Raw genomic sequence first — 16,278 nt, 5'->3', positions numbered from 1 at the left:
CATCTTCAGGCAGAGAAAATGCACCTCAGTCTAAACTTCACACCTTATACAAAAATCAACTCAAGACGGATCCGAGATTTAAACACTAAATATTAAAACCCCAATAAGATACTACTGCACATCTATTAAAACAGCTAAAATAAAATATAGTAACAATAGCAAATGCTGATGAAGATAGAGAAGACTCAAAGCTGTCCCAAAGCACCAGTGGGAATGTAAAATGTTACAACTCTAGAAAATGGTCGGTCAGTTTCTTAAGAAATTAAACAGACATTTACCATCTGACTCAGCAATCCTACTCCTGGGCTTCTATCCAAGAGAAACTTTTTTTTTTCTGCTTTTTGAAGATCTGTGATTACTACTGAGACACATTTATGATTGTCATGCATCCAGCTCTTGGTTTTAGCCCAGGTCATGAGCTCACGGTTTGTGGGATCGAGCCCCATGTTGGGCTCTGCCCTGGCAGTGAGGAGCCTGCTTGGGATTCTTTGTCTCCCTCTTTCTCTGCCCTTCCCCCACTCTCTCTTTCTCTCTCTCCCTCTCAAAATAAATGAACAAACTTAAAAAAATTTTTTTTAATGAAGTATCTATTTCAGTCGCTTATGCATTGGGTCGTCTGCCTAATTCTCATTGATATGTAAGACTTCTTTATGGATTATGGATATAAGACTGTTGTGGAATTAAAGTATTAAAAATACCTTTTCAGACTATATGGCTTGCCTTTTTGCCTCTCATAATGGTTTCTTTTAATTAAAATAACTTTTTAATTTTGCTGTAATATTGTCCAAGCCTTCACTTTCTCGTCTAGAAAATAAGAATTATGGTGGTATCTCACAGGAATTAAAAAAAAAAAAATGCATATGCTCCTGGGATTTAGCAAAGCCCAATAAATATTGTTATTATTCCCTGTGCCACCCTTTGTTCCTCCTTCTGACCTTCTCTTTGCTTCCATTTCCTCTGTTCTGAATATCTGAGAGATGATGTAATATAGCAGAAAAGACTGGTTGCGTGGCCTTAATCAATTCCTAGCCTCTGTGAGCCTGGTTTCTTCTCTGTAAAATGGGGTCTGCATCACCTTTGGGACTCAGTTCACTCCTGACACCTTTCATTGACCACCTACAACTAAAGTGAAACAAGCATGAAAAAAAAAAAAACCAACTAGAGACAGCTCATGGTCACATGTCACTTTCACGGTCCCTCCTATAAAAACGTCAGCTAAAGGAGAGGTGTGTGCACCGTGCAAAGGAGGCGGAATCATTTGAGTGACTGACATCCAGACAACAACATGCTTGCTTACCCAGCATGCTTCATCCTTGTCCTTCTCTGCCAGCATCCGGGTGAGTCCAGACCGTCCTGTTCTCCTGACTGCCTTCCCCATCCTGTACACCTCTAGGCTTTGGAGTCCACTCTGGGACTCTGGCCAACTCAGGAAGTTCTGCTCCCTCATCTCATATTATTTTCTGCATCTCGTGACCTCTAAATCAGAGGACACGAAGAAACGAGAGGAGAAAGAATGGCTCTGGGGACCGTCGCCCCTTCTGACTGTCCCAGGGAAGGAAGGGCTGAAGGAAGGGTGCTGGAAATCAGAAAGACCTGTGTTCTGCCATGAATTAAATAAAAGATGTTATCTTCCCCGAGCCTCAGCCTTCCTTCCCTTGGAGGGCAACTTTAAAATCAAAATGAGAGCGTACTGGTGAATGTTTCCTTATTTACAAGTATATATTTTTTCAATATTTAGAAGTACATATTTAAAAATAGGTTTTAAATATACTTAGAAAGGTATTTTCAGTGACTGTGCATAACAGGGAGGTTAATGGCAGGAAAGATTTGAATTTTCTCCCTTAACCGGGCCAATTCAACCCGTGTCCACTCAGAAGAGCGGCTCCTCCTGTAGGCACTTTATGTTTACTAACACGAAGGACTGAGGCTGTTGCTTCTCCGGTCCCAAGGGTTCTACTCTCTGAAGATGTTACTAACCTCAGAGCTCTCAGAAAGGACCTGGAGCCCCATCAGTTAGGAATATCTCTCCAGTCACCCAACTCACAGGGCACCCCCATGAGGTCTCCCTCTGGGGACTTGGCACAGGTGGTCCGTTTGTGGGCGCCCCACGACTTCCTGCGGTGACCTGCCCCAGACCACACAGTCGGTCGCTGCTCCCAATCCTTCCCGGCCTCACTGAACGTTCAGCATCAGCAGACCCTCGCCTTCCCCGAGTTCATTAGAATTTTGCATGCTTTTAGGAAGCTCCTGGCTCGAAGCAGGTGGTCCTACCGTGGGCTTTCGCTTTACAAACGGCTCCCTGAATAGAAACAGTAATCAGAAGTGGAACTTGAAAAATGTGAAGTGGGGGAGGAAACAGCAGGGCTTTTCAAACCCCCAGGTGCTTACCTGGAACGCGAGCTGTGGGCAGCACTGGGTGCTACACCCTCCGTGGTTGAAGGGAGTCCACGACTGTCCTAGGGCCTCTAGTGGGCAGGGCAGAGGAAGCAGTGCCAGCCCTGGACAAGGACCCCCGGGTTTGACCTCGTCGTATTGTCGTAAGGTCCTCGGCCTCTGTACGCGAGCGCACAGCCTAACTTGCAGAATTATTGTGATGTTTTAAATGAGATACCAGGTACCAAACAAGTACAGTACTAATCGCATGTATTACGCTCCTGCTGCACGTCCAAGGCGTTTGTCACACCGTGTCCTCGTGAGCCTGTGAGATAGACGTCATCACCCTCCGTTCTTAGATGGGCAAACTCAGGCTGGAGAGGTCAGGTATCTTGGGCGAGGTGGTACGGCCGTTAAAAAGTAGGGCAGGGACTGGGTTTCCAAAGCTAGTTAGTGTTCTTTTCATCACACCCAGTTGCCTGACAATGCGCTGGACCCCGGAGAAGCCCTCAGTAATTGCGGATTTGAGGGGCGCCTGGGTGGCGCAGTGGGTTAGGCGCCCGACTTCAGCCAGGTCACGATCTCGCGGTCCGCGAGTTCGAGCCCCGCGTCGGGCTCTGGGCTGATGGCTCGGAGCCTGGAGCCTGTTTCCGATTCTGTGTCTCCCTCTCTCTCTGCCCCTCCCCCGTTCATGCTTGTCTCTCTCTGTCCCAAAAATAAATAAAAAAAAAAAAAAAAAAAAAAAAAAAGTTGAAAAAAAAAAAAAAAAAAAAAGTAATTGCGGATTTGAGCTGAATCTTCCCCAGGAGAGCTGTTGAGATTCCTTACCTCCTCTCCAGCTACCCGAGGCCAAGGTAGGGACTGAAGATGCCCAAGAAGAGAGCAGGTCACTCCAGGTTCAGGATGTGGATGTACCAACAGGAACCACCCTGGCCACGTTCAGAGGGGCCAAGAAACAGCTCTTGCGGACTCAGGATTCTCATCTGGAAAATGGGCTCAATGGTCCGCTTCTCCCTCACAGATTTTGGGAGGACTAAGTGATACAGCGGGGCTGAGGAGACAATGTTTTCAAAAATTTTTTGATGTTTCTCTATTTTTGAGAAAGAGAGTGAGAGAGAGAGACAGGGCGTGAGCGGGGGAGGGGCAGAGAGCGAGGGAGACCCAGAATCCGAAGCGGGCTCCGGGCTCCGAGCTGTCGGCACAGAGCCCGACGCGGGGCTCGAACCCGCAAACCGCAAGCGAGATCGTGACCTGAGCCGAAGTCAGACGCTTAACCGACTGAGCCACCCAGGCGCCCCGAGGAGACAATTTAAAGAAAGAAAACAACCCTCGGTGGTTCAGTCAGGTAAGCATCCGACTCTTGATTTCAGCTCAGGTCAGGGTCTCACCGTCATGAGATCAAGCCCCACGTCAGGCTCCGCGCTGGGCATGGAGCCCGCTTAAGATTCTCTCTCTCTCCCTCTGCCCCTCCACCACCCCTCTCCAAAAAAAAAAAAAAAAAAGAAAGGAAAACAGAAAACGTGGGTGAGCAGGTATTGAGGAGATGTTGAAAAAGACCAGAAGAGCCAAGAGGGAGTGGGGGTGTAGATGACCGAGGGGCAACCTCTGTCTCACGTACCTAAGACATAGTGCTGATTTAAAATCCTCTTTCTGTGGTACATGAGGTAAGGGGAAGGTGGGTAAAGAACAGTAGTTTCCAAAAAAAAAAAAAAAAAAAAAAAGAACAGTAGTTTCCAAAATTGGTGTTTTTCTTTCTTAAGCAACAGTCTGCTTTTATGAAACACAACCTTATGCAGAATCAAACATGTAAATTCCTGCACGGCGTGGAAGCCTCCCTGTCGCAAGAAGAGTTCCCCAGCCTCCTTCCCATCGCCCCTCCCCATCTCTCACCCCCTGGCCCTTCTCTCAGCTCTCCAGAAACACCCTGAGGCGCTGCCACCGGCCTCAGGGGTGGCGGGGGCATAGCTTGGGAAGCCCTGCCTTGGGAGTCCTGGCTCCACTGATTGAGCACACGTCACCGTGACCCTTGGAGGGAGCATCAGTCTCCTCATCTGTGAGGTGGGATAGGACTTCGTAGTCCCTAAGGTCTCTCCCGGCTCTGAGATGCTCTGGCTTCCATGAAGAGGATGCCATGAGATGCTGGTACATTCTAATGGACCGCTAATGGACCGTTAACCAACTGAGCCACCCAGCTCCCCCCTTCTCCACTCATCTCTTAAGTCTTGTGGGGGGAAACAGGTTATGGTGGAGGAAGTGATAACCCAGAGGAAAGGTACGTGACAAAGGGGAGGAGCTGTTGTCCCTTCCTGTTGTGAACAGTGTCTTAGGGCTGATGCTCCTGCTGTCAAAACATCTGAATCTTGGCCGGGACAGAAGGCAGAGGGCCTCCTGCTCCAGCTCCCCCCCCCCCCCACCTCCAAAGGCAGGTTGGCAGGGGACGTTTGCTGCGGGAGTTCTTACCATGCGGGGTGATTGGGCATAACCATTCTGCCGTGAATTAGCCGGTGAATGGTCAAAAGCATTAGGCTCCAGACCATCTTCTGAGAAGTGCATCCTGCTGAGAAGCCAACCAAAGAAATTTGGGGAAATCTGTTTCTCGCTTCTAGCCATCCTTAGGGAAATGAGAAGTAAAAATGAGAAGCGTTCTCAAGGCCTGTCTCCTAGACACGGCTTCCCTCCCCACCACCCGTTGGCAGACAGCTCTGAACTTCTCAAAATGCTTTCAAATCCATGTTGCCCCTTCATCCAGCCCAAATTCTGGCAAATAAAGGTTATTTTTCTCTATGAGAGTTGAAAACACTGAAACTCAAAGTGCTCAGTGGCAAGGCAGCCGTGTGAAGAGCTTAGGCCTCTGAGACAGAAGGACCTGCTAGCTTCTCATCCCACATCCACCACTTCTCGGATCGGGGCCGTGGGGAAATCACTCAGCATCTTGGAGCCCCAGTGTCCTCATCAGTAAGGTGAAGTTTTAGTAACCTCAATCTCATGGAGTTACTTTCAGAAATAAAAAAGCCTAACGCCCATTAAACCAGTTTAGGAGCTAAAGAGTGATACCGAGTGTTTGTTGCTTATCACAGAGGAACCAGAATGAACCCGGGTCTCCTGGCTCCCGGTTAGGCCAGAGCACTACCCCTTTCACACTGTTCCATACGGCCTGGCCATCCCCATCCCTCCCTGGGTGTGACCCGGGACCTCACCACCAGGTGACCAGTTATTGGTCAACAAATGGTACGTTCACCCACCACCCAGGGGAATAACTCCTTCTGGGGACTTTAAAGTAGAAAATCAAGTGTGGTAAATTTCAGGGGGTGGATGTGAGAAAAAAGTGGAGGCTTGCTCGGGGAAGGGCTTTATGGGTCTTGAATAATACTTGGACGGGCAGAGAGACGGATAAAGCACAAAAAAAAATGTGGGGTACAAAGTAAACTGGGAGTCGGGTGAGGGAGGCTGGCTGCTTGTCCGGCGGTAGTCAGTGACGTCATGTCTTCTCACGGCATCATAGGGTCATCCTGCCCTTGAGCAAAAGCCCTGGACCTTTTTGAGGAGTCAGCCCAGGTCACGTGATACTGTTGAGCTCATTACCATGCCAGAGGAAGGCTACCCCTTGAGCTAGGCGCCTGTCAGTCTTACCCAACCCATGCAGCTGCTGCAAAATGAGGAAAGGGTAAAGTGGATGCAGAGGAGGCGAGTTAGGACAGTCACTGCGCCGGTCCTCCAGGTGGGAGGGTAGATGAGTCTCTTGAGGCCCAAACCTCCTGGGCCTTTTTGGTGGGTGTTCGTATCCACTCAATCTCTGGAGTTCACTTTCCCTACTGTAGGTTCCCCAAGTGCCTGCTACATCCCGTTTTATAACCCATACAGGTAGTTAATTAACGACTATCTCCTGACCCCATGAGGAGGAGTTGCTCCCTAGTTATATCCTCAGCTCCTAGACACAAATATGGAACTCCTGGCACAAATGTGGAACAAAATAAATCCTTGCTAGGGGAAGGAGTGACTGAAAGAGGAAACCATGACCTACCTAGGCATGGTAAAATTCGATAGGATCAGGGCAGGTGGAAAAGCCAACCACAGAACGCGAAGCTCCGGTTCAGTCTTGGCATACTGAGAAGAGAAGTCTCTTGTTTCTGGATCCCTTTTCCCCCCCACCAACTCTGAAAAACCGAGTTGTGAAACTCTGGGAAGGTCTTTCCACAGAGGAGGAAATAAAACTGGTTAGGACGCACCCACCTGGCCCCCTAGCCTCTCAACTCACATTTGGGGAATGGCATGGAACCACTTTCTTCTTTCATGACCTGTCTTTTCATCCTGAAGATACAATTAAGGTAGAACGATAGACTCCCTCTAGGCTCCTGTGGGCAATTTGCACCATGAGGTCTTCCAATTTCATACTGACAAGGAGCAATGAATTTTTTTATGTATATTGCCACACGAAATTTGCATCTCTTGACATTCAGCCTGAAAACAATAGAACCACATGTGTGAACAAGTGAGAAGAATAATCGTGCATGGCCTAAATGGGTGCACACAGCCACTAAAGCCACATCCTTGCATTTTGCCACCTCCCCAGCTTACGCATCTCCCCCCAGACCTCATGCGAAAATGATATTAGTCAAAGGTGCCCTAAATCCAGGACTGCACCTATTTAGGGCCAGGGGATACCCGACCTTCATTTGGCTGCAGAATATTCACCTTATTGTTGAAGTAAAAGGACACAAACATTAGTTGATCAGTCAAAAATTGAAAACGAAATGGACTTTGTTGCATGTACTGGGACTGTTTAGACACCCGTTGAGACGGTTAAGCCACTGGAAACCATCCTACTTCAGTATTAGAGATGCAGGGGAGAAGCTTTTTGAAAAATCAGATTATTTAACATAATGATTTAATAAATGGTTGATGGATCTAAAATATATATGCACTGACTGATAAATTATGGGGACAAGGGGCCAGAAATGTTTCGAACAGGAATCAGCCCCTCAAAAGGCATTTGCCCAGGGGAAGAAGCCATAAATTTACCCCCCCCCCCCCCCGTGCCCGCAAAGAAAAAGGTTGGGAAGAAGCCAGTACTTTTGGACACAAATTTACCCCCCCCCCCAAAAAAAAAAAAGGTTGGTCAAGATCCCAAAACTGTGATCGAGGGACTAGGGGGACTAGGTGAACATTTAGTGGCATCAGATTCCCTTACTCTGGGGCACCGGCAGCTCAGCTCGGGCTTGAGGGAAGTTCACCGAAGGACATGAAGGGGAAACCAGGATCTGTGAGGCCCAAAGTCTTCAGGGTTGACATCTGAGCCCTCCTGGGAGCTGATGAAGGGGAGAGGGCTAGAGCTGGCACAAATGCCCGAGGGCCTTCAGACTAAACCAATGGGGGGACATTGGGTTAAATCCTCAACAAATCATCACCTACTAGCTTTGTGCCTTTGGACAAGTTACTTAGGTTTTTTTTTTGAATCTCAGTTTTCTCATCCAATCATGAGCTGACAACCTTTGCTGTAAAGGGTCAGATAGTCAATATTTTAGCCTTTGCAGAGGATATAGTCTCTATTGTAACTTCTCAAGTCAGCCTTGGTAATGGAAAAGCAGCAAGAGACACTATGTAAGCACAAGAACATGGCTGTGTTCAATTTGAACTTTCTTTACCAAAACAGGCAGCGGGCCACATTTGGCCCATGGATTATAGGTTGCTGATCCCTGTGCAAAGGGATCAAAATTCCAAGTTTTCAGAATCGTTTTACGTATTAGGCATAATCTTTACAACAAGGGTTGGGCACGGATTCAACCTTAATACATAGCAACTATATTGGGAACTCTGTCAGAGTAGTTGGGTTGTAACAGAGACTATGGAAAAAATAGTGCAGCCATTTTCGATATCTGGAGAGGCCAGTACAGGAATTTGTATTTTACTAGAAGAGGGATAAGTTACAGCGGTGCCACAGGGGTAGAAGATATTATGGTAACACTCAATGCTAAAATAACAATAATAATAATCCAATGAAAAATGAGCAGAGAACCTGAAGAGGCATTTTTCCAAAGAAGACGTAGGGATGACCAACCAACACATGAAAAGATGCTCAACATCACTAATTATCAGGGAAATGCAAATCTACCGCCCTGAGATATCACCTCCCACCTATCAGAATGGCTAGGATCCAAAAGACAAGAAATAACAAGTGTTGGTGAGGATGTGGAGAAAAGGCGATCCTAGCACATTGTTGGTGGGAATGTCGATGGTGCACCCACTGTGGAAAACAGTATGGCGTTTTCTCAAAAAATTAAAAACAGAAATATCATATGACCCAGTAATTCCACCACTGGGTATTTACCCAAAGAAAATGAAGACACAAATTCACAAAGATACATACACACCCCCCCTTTGTTTATTGCAGCATTATTTATAATAGCCAAGATGTGGCAGCAAACCCAAGTGACTATGAATAGATGAATGGATAAAGAGGATGTGATGTATATACATGATGGAATATTACTAAGCCATAAAAAGGAATGAGATCTTGCCATTTGCAATCACATGGATGGACCCAGGGGGGTTATGCTAAGTGATAGAGGTCAGACAGAGACAGACAAACGTCATATGATTTCACTGATATGTGGAACCAAAAACCAAAACAATTGAAACAGACTCATAAATACAGAAAACAAACTGGTGGTTGCCAGAGAGGTTGAGGGGTGGAGTGAAATAGGTGAAGAATATTAAGAGGTACAAACTTTGAACTATAAGATAAATAAGTCACAGGGAGGAAAAGTACAGGACAGGGATTAGAGTCAATAGTATTGTAATAACTTAGTCTGGTGACAGGTGGCGACTATGCTTATCATAGGGAACACTGCGTCACGTATAGAATTGTTGGCTTACTGTGTTGCACACCTAAAACTAATATGAAACTCTACTTCGATTTAAAAAATATGGCAACATATAGAAATAGAACCTGGATGCTTGGTCAATCATACAGAGCCACTGAGGCACAGTGCCCGGGACCTACGATAGTTTTAATTTCAGAATCAGAAGAAAAGCAAGTATAATGATAACAATTAATATATAATAATGAATCCAGCTGGCATTACAATTCATCGTTATGCCAAAGCGGTCATAAAATATAATTTTTGGGGCGCCTGGGTGGCTCGGTTGGTTAAGCGTCTGACTTCGGCTCAGGTCATGATCTCACGGTCCGTGAGTTCGAGCCCCGCGTCGGGCTCTGTGCGGACAGCTCAGAGCCTGGAGCCTGTTTCAGATTCTGTGTCTCCCTCTCTCTCTGCTCCTCCCCTGTTCATGCTCTGTCTCTCTCTGTCTCAAAAATAAATAAACGTTATAAAATATAATTTTTATGGTCGAAGGACCAACTACGGCAAAAGTGCAAGCAGCCTACAAAAGTCATAATGGGGACCAGCAGTTACCTCATTATAATACAATGGTCAGGAACCTATAGTTTGGCTGCTCTGTTGGATTTGAAAGAGATTTTCTTGGGGCATCTGGCTGGCTCAGTAGGTAGAGCATGCAACCCTTGATCTCGGGGTTATGAGTTCCAGCCCCACACTGGGCAGAGAGATGACTTAAAAAGGTTTTCTTCGTTTGTTTTTTTTTTTTTTCCTTTTTGTGCTTTCCGTGATGGAACTAATAAAAATTCTCTTAGAAATTTCAGCGTGATGCATTACGGTAAGAGGCAGAAGGGAAGAAAACTGGGTTTTGTGCTTTTACGGAGAACACCTTTAAGAAGCTTTGGGTTCTGGTTTTGGTTCACCGCTATTTGTGATCCTTGAGTAAGTTCTCTCAGCCTCTGGCATTTAGTTCTCTCATCTGTAAACAGTGACCTATAAGACCTCGACCCTGTGGGTACTGATGTGGGCTTTCCCTCTTACAGACTGTAATTTCAACAAGTCATTTAACCTCATTGTGGCTCAAGTTCCATATATATATATATATATATATATATATATATATATATATATATGAATCCTTCCTCTAAGCATTGTTTTAAGAGTTAAATAAGCCTCACTACAAGTCCTAATTGTTGGACGTAAGGATCACGGGTGCCCCTGGACATACTGCAGAGCACCCAGTAACTCACCCCTTGCCTTTCCACTCAACGAAGGACACTGAAATTCAGGTCAATGAGAACCTCACTCAGGGATGATCTTGAATGCACCTTAGTCTACCCTAAAACAGAAGACCAAGTTTCCCAGATATTGTTATCATTAGGAACTTAGAGCTCCCTCCCCAGTGTCTGGTCTGTGCTTCTGCATCCAAATCAGTTCTCCCAAGGGAGTCTGGGGGACGGGGACAGTAAGCTCCCCACTTGTCCCCTAACGGGAACTTGTCAAGGATGGAGCTGGGCCTTATGACCTACCTCAGAGTGTGGTCTTTCCAGACTGAGGTCTCGGGGAAGGGATGGGTTCGCCTGCAGTCACTGCTTTCAGGCAAGGCGCTCTGACCTCAGTGCCTTCGTGTGAGTGAGGTTTCAAAGGGTTTCCCAGAGGTTGGTTGGGTTGGCTCCACAGGGTTTCTCAGGACCTTCCCAGGACCCAAAGCAGGCGAATAATTGGTGACAAGGGCAGGGACATGGGTTTATTTTACGGTTCTCTGTCTCTGCAGGGCCAGCAACCTCTGGAGCCCCGAAGGAGCTGGTTGGTAACCTTGGTGGGTCTGTGACTTTCCCTCTGAAGCTCCCAGGAATTCAGATAGACACTATCGTCTGGACGTTCAACACAACCCCTCTCGTCACCATAGAGCCAAAAATGCCAGACAGACAAGCCAACGTCATAGTGACCCACAGTCATAACAAGGAAAGGGTGAAGTTTTTACAAGGAAACTACTCCCTGAAGCTCAGCAAACTGAGTAAGAATGACTCTGGTGACTACCGCATGGTGATATACAGCTCTTCCCTCAAAGACTCCTTCAGCCAGGAGTATAGGCTGCGTGTCTATGGTGAGCAGAATCAGTTCCCAAAGTGGATGACTGTTTTCATAAAGTGGTAAACTCTGATATTGGAGCTGTTCCAGCAGAGGTTGGATGAACTCTTAGCAAGAATGTGGAAGAGGGAACTCTTGCATGGATGAAGTGAATGTAGTTGACCCCTAAGTTCCCTTCCTGTTCAGAGACTGTGAGAGGCAATGCAGTATAGACAATGGATGATGTGGGACACAGCGACCACACAAGCCAAATGCTGGCTGCTCTGCCTACTAACTGCATAGCCTTCGCCAGGTTACTTAAGCTCTGTGAAACTTCGTTTCCGTATCTGTGATGAGGAAGAAAGTGATCCCTATCTTAGAAAGACTTTTGTGTATAAACATCAATTACACCTTCTCCCCTACCAACGCCAACCAATTGAGAAACGGACACAAGAATCAGGAGGAAGATAAAAATATCAGTTCTTTTTTCGGACGAAGCTAGATAGGAGAAATATTTTCCCCCAACTCTAGATCACTCAGGGAAGATGAACTTACAAAACAATGACTCAACCAGCTGTAAGAATAGTTGTCTCACTCCCTGAGCTACAGTACAAGGGATGCCAGGAGATGGGCCTCCAGGTTTGCCCTTAAGATGTAGGCTATGGACCTTGAGCCAGGTGGCCCTCCATATGGACATAATTGAGGGGATCAGGGGGACACGCATTATGTGGCCAGACTAGCTGGGGGAGGGGGAAAAGGTCAAACCGCATCTAAACAGAAATCGTAACAGCGCAAAGTAGACAGATGTAGTAGAGAAATGTAGAGGGTGGGTGTCAGGCTCTCACCATCTCATCAATGAGCAAATTGCTCATTCTCTAGGGGAGAACAGTGAGCAGAAGGGGGCGGGGGGGGACCAGAGGTATTTTTCCCACACTATTCTCTCCCGGAGAGTAAAGCGAAAGTCGCTTCAAGGAAGCCTGAGGACAGAAGAATGGGGAGCCTCTGGAAAAGATAAAATTAGCTCACAGCCACAATGCATCTAGCACAAGGCTGGCCGTATAGCTGTGCGTTGAAAACGGCAGCTGCTTTCTTGTTGTATTATTATTATTATTTCTACTGCTATCGGTGCCTTTAGGTAGCTGTGGGAAACCAGACCTAGGTAGCTCCTTCCCAGACAAGAATAAGAATTCTTCCCTGAACTGCTGCTCCCTCTCTGCTCTGTAGCACCACAGAGATTCAGTCCGAGATCTACAAGAATAATTCAGAAAAGGCATAGTTTCCACCCTTGGTGGTCTGTTTCTCTTTTGCAGAACACCTATCAAAGCCCAAAGTTACCATGGGTCTGCAGAGCAATGAGAATGGCACCTGTCTCACCAATCTGACATGCTTCATGGACCAGGGAGGAGAGGATGTGACCTACAGCTGGGAGTCCCTGGGGCAGGCAGCCAATGAGTCCCATAATGGCTCCATCCTCCCCATATCCTGGAGGCTGGGAGAAAGGGACACGATCTTCATCTGTGTGGTCAGGAACCCCATCAGCAGCAACTCTTCAAACCCCATCTTTGCCTGGAAGCTCTGTGAAGGTGACTCTCTCTCCTCTCTCTCTCCAGGGGCCTCTGGTCTCAGGACCTATACCTTCTTCAGTCCCTGGTCCCCTTGGGAACAGCCCGTGAAAACTGGAGACCCCCGGGAACTTACCAGACTGGGAGGGAGGTGGCACTTGCCTCAAAAGTTGGGTCATTTTCCCTATCTGACTCTTCTCCCTTCCCTGTGCCTCCACCCATTCTGTCTTTAAAGGTGCGGCTGCTGACTCAGAATCCTTCATGATCTTGGCTTCCCTGGGGGTGCTGTTGCTGATCATTGCCTTTGCACTGATGCCGTTTCTGTTGATTATGCAGAGAGAAAAAAGAAAAGGTAGAGCATACACTCTTTTTGCCTTCAGCCTCACCCGTGCGTGTGCCCCCTCGTTTATTCAACAAACATACGTTGAGCTGTGTGCCAGGCTCAATACTAGGCACTAAGGATACAGAAATGAAGAAGCCATACTCTGTGTCCTCAAGGAGAACACAATCAACCTTCACTCCTTAGTTCTGGAGTAAGCGAGTGCCGGAGTCCTTAACTCCTCCCCTAAGACCAAACTCCTCCCAGTTCCCTCCCCAGTGCCACCCCTACCCTTCCCCCAAAGGGACTTGCTGGCTCTCCGGATGACACAAACCCCACACTGCTGACTCTGCTCCCCCGACCCGGGAGGTGACAGCCTCCAACTCTGAGGTCCCATAGAGCTGCACACTCTAATCAGCGCTTCCAATCCCCATCCTTGTCAGAGGCCCCAAACCAGTTCTGGCCCTCGTCACCGGACCAATTCCAGAGACCTCTCTTTACTCTGTACCTCAGTCTAGATGCATTCCTCCTGGAGAAGTCTGTCTCTGCCTCTTTCCATGCCATATCCCAGGCTCTGCATCCCTAAACCCTGCTGATTTGTTTCCTCAGGTTCCCACTGATACTGTTCGTGTGGGGTGTTGGGGAGGGACCTAAGCACCAGTTGTGTATAAATTGCAAATGTCAAAATCTTTCTTCCCTCTTGAAAGAGCTCTGAAGGCATTTCTGACTTGCTCTGCTTCCCCTTTTGGCTGACTTGGCCCAAAAATTGGGAAGTGAAGTGCTGAGAGTAACCAGTTCATCGTGGGATCTCCCTGAGTGTAGCACTGAGAGTCCCATGTCCTGAAACACCCTTCAGTTGTAGGGACTCAGCATGGCAGTAACCTTAAGTGGGTCTTCCAGGGGGTGAGCTGGTGGGGGTGGTGAGTGGAAGGAGGTTTGGCCCTGATCCTCTCCCACCTCACTTTCAGAGTCCATTGAAGAGAGGAAGGGAATGGACACTCATCAGGAAATTCCTAACTACCACCCCCCGTCTGGAGAGACCCCAGTTTACGACACAATCACTTGCGTTGATGTGAGTCCTTTTTCTATCTTTCCTGGAGCCTGATCTTATTCTCTAAGGCCCTTCTTGCTTTAGTTGAAATTTCTGCATGGACTTGGGTAACATGGGTATGAGGATGTATAGTCCTTGAAACCCCATGTGTCTCCCCAAGTCCTTATGAATTCTGTCTTGTGCAGGATTTGGTGGCCTCTGTTTCTGACCCAGCCAGTAATGCTCACCATGTGATCCATGGAATCTTCCCTTCCCTCCAGAGTTCACAAGGGCCACTCAACAAGCCCAATTTCTTTTTCAAAGGACGGCAGGTAGAAAAGCGTGACTCTGGCCTGATGTTTAAGTTATAATGTAGTTCTGTTGTTTTGACCCATCAGTGATCCTCACATATTTGCTCCAAGGACCCTTCAGGCTAATGGAAAAATTTACTTGCAACTTTAACAATATTACTTCCCATTATACGTCCATCACCTTAGGCTGCTCATAGCTCACAGGACTTCTATATCTTACACATTTTTAAACTTATTTAAATACAACACAGTTTAAAAATCAGGCAATGCCTTCTTGAAAAGAAGTTATTAATAATTATAATAACACTCACCAACAAGAGCTTCTCCTTTCCCCATTCCTGGTCCAGAACCTCTCTTCCTTCTTGCCCCTTCTCCCATCTCTGCTTTCCCTTCTCTAGACTCTGGGTGTCTCTTTGGCCTTGTCCAGCTGACCTTATGGTTTCTTCTTTTTTTTTAATAGAAAACTATTCCAGAGGAAAATCCAGAAAAAACACTTTATTTCTCAGTGCAAATACCTCAAAAGGTAAGAAGCTTTAGAGCTGAGATTCACCTTACTTGTCTCATCCTTTTTCCTGGTTCAAGCTTAGCGAAAAATGTCTTGGGCCCCAAAGATCTTGTATTCTCTGGTATTAAACGTTTCCCCGGTATGTTCCCATTCTCTTTGCTGAGGGTTACCCAAGAATAAACAGAATAAATGAGAATTATGTGTTAGGAGTTGAATGGGGTAATATGGAACAAATAGAAAGGGAGAGAAGAAGTTCTAGGGAAAATCAGCAGGATCCTGAAGATTTGGGTTGAGAAAAGTCCAAGGCTTGGGTCATGCTTCAGAGGGCTGGGGAGGCAATGCCAGCTTGCTGCTGAGCCACCAGTAAGCCGGAGGTGGGAGAAATTTCTGCTGCTTTTCTTTGGTCTAGCTATGTTGCATCGTGTTTGCACCCTCTCCCTAGTCAGACTACTAACGTGCTAAGCTTTAAAGTTTAATCCTTCACAGATCACGCTTCAAAGAAGTAGTGATACTGTCTTGTCTCTCCTCTCAACCAGATCAGAAAAGATGAGATTGGGCAAAGCACTTTGCTTAGTTAGCACTTTACTTAGGAAAGCAATAGGATTATTGGAAGTAAAGTGCAGTTCATTAAGCATTCAACAAGATAAATGTGGTTGGAACTTAAGTAATAATTGGGTGACCCTGGCTAGGAAGAGTGTCTGGGATGGTGGGGTCTTCTGGTGGGATCCAGAGCCCTCCCACCTCTACCTCTGATCTTTATATCTGCCTAACAGATGGAGGAGCCCCACTCTACACCCATATCCCCAGACACACCAACGTTATTTACCTATGAGATCGTCAACTAAACAGCAGTGCATTGCTTCTGCCTCATGAAGATGGCGAAGAAGGAAGCCCCTGCCCCTCCCAAAGCCAAAGCCAGAGAAAAGGCTTTGAAGGCCAAGAAAGCAGTGCTGAAAGGTGTCCACAGTCATAAAAAAAGAAGAAGATCTGCACGTCACCTACATTCCGGCGGCCCAAAACACCGCATCTCCAAAGGCAGCCCAAATATCCTGGGAAGAGCAGCCTCAGGAGAAACAAGCTTGACCACTGTGCCATCATCAAGCTCCCCCTGACTACCGAGTCAGCCGTGAAGAAGAAAATGGAAGACACAACACACTTGTTTCATTGTGGGTGTCAAGGCCAACAAGCACCAGATCAGACAGGCCGTGAAGAAGCTCTACGATACTGGCGTGGCCAAGGTCAACACTCTGATCAGGCCTGATGGAGAAAAGGAAA

The 16,278-nt window shown here is 46.9% G+C and overlaps 1 protein-coding gene across 1 annotated transcript; it reads left to right on the top strand.

The window, feature by feature from the left end:
* Positions 1 to 791: 791 nt before the first annotated feature.
* SLAMF7 (SLAM family member 7) lies at positions 792 to 16,278 on the top strand. Its single transcript, XM_060644527.3, has 7 exons — positions 792 to 1,337; positions 10,981 to 11,313; positions 12,587 to 12,859; positions 13,074 to 13,190; positions 14,126 to 14,229; positions 14,959 to 15,021; positions 15,777 to 16,278. The coding sequence occupies exons 1-7, from the start codon at positions 1,286 to 1,288 to the stop codon at positions 15,846 to 15,848; spliced, it is 1,014 nt and encodes a 337-aa protein (XP_060500510.1). The 5' UTR covers positions 792 to 1,285; the 3' UTR covers positions 15,849 to 16,278.

The sequence above is a fragment of the Panthera onca genome, chromosome F1, assembly GCF_046562875.1.
Source record: "Panthera onca isolate mPanOnc1 chromosome F1, mPanOnc1 haplotype 2, whole genome shotgun sequence".
Lineage (NCBI taxonomy): Eukaryota > Metazoa > Chordata > Mammalia > Carnivora > Felidae > Panthera > Panthera onca.
This window is presented reverse-complemented; position numbering and strand designations above follow the sequence as displayed.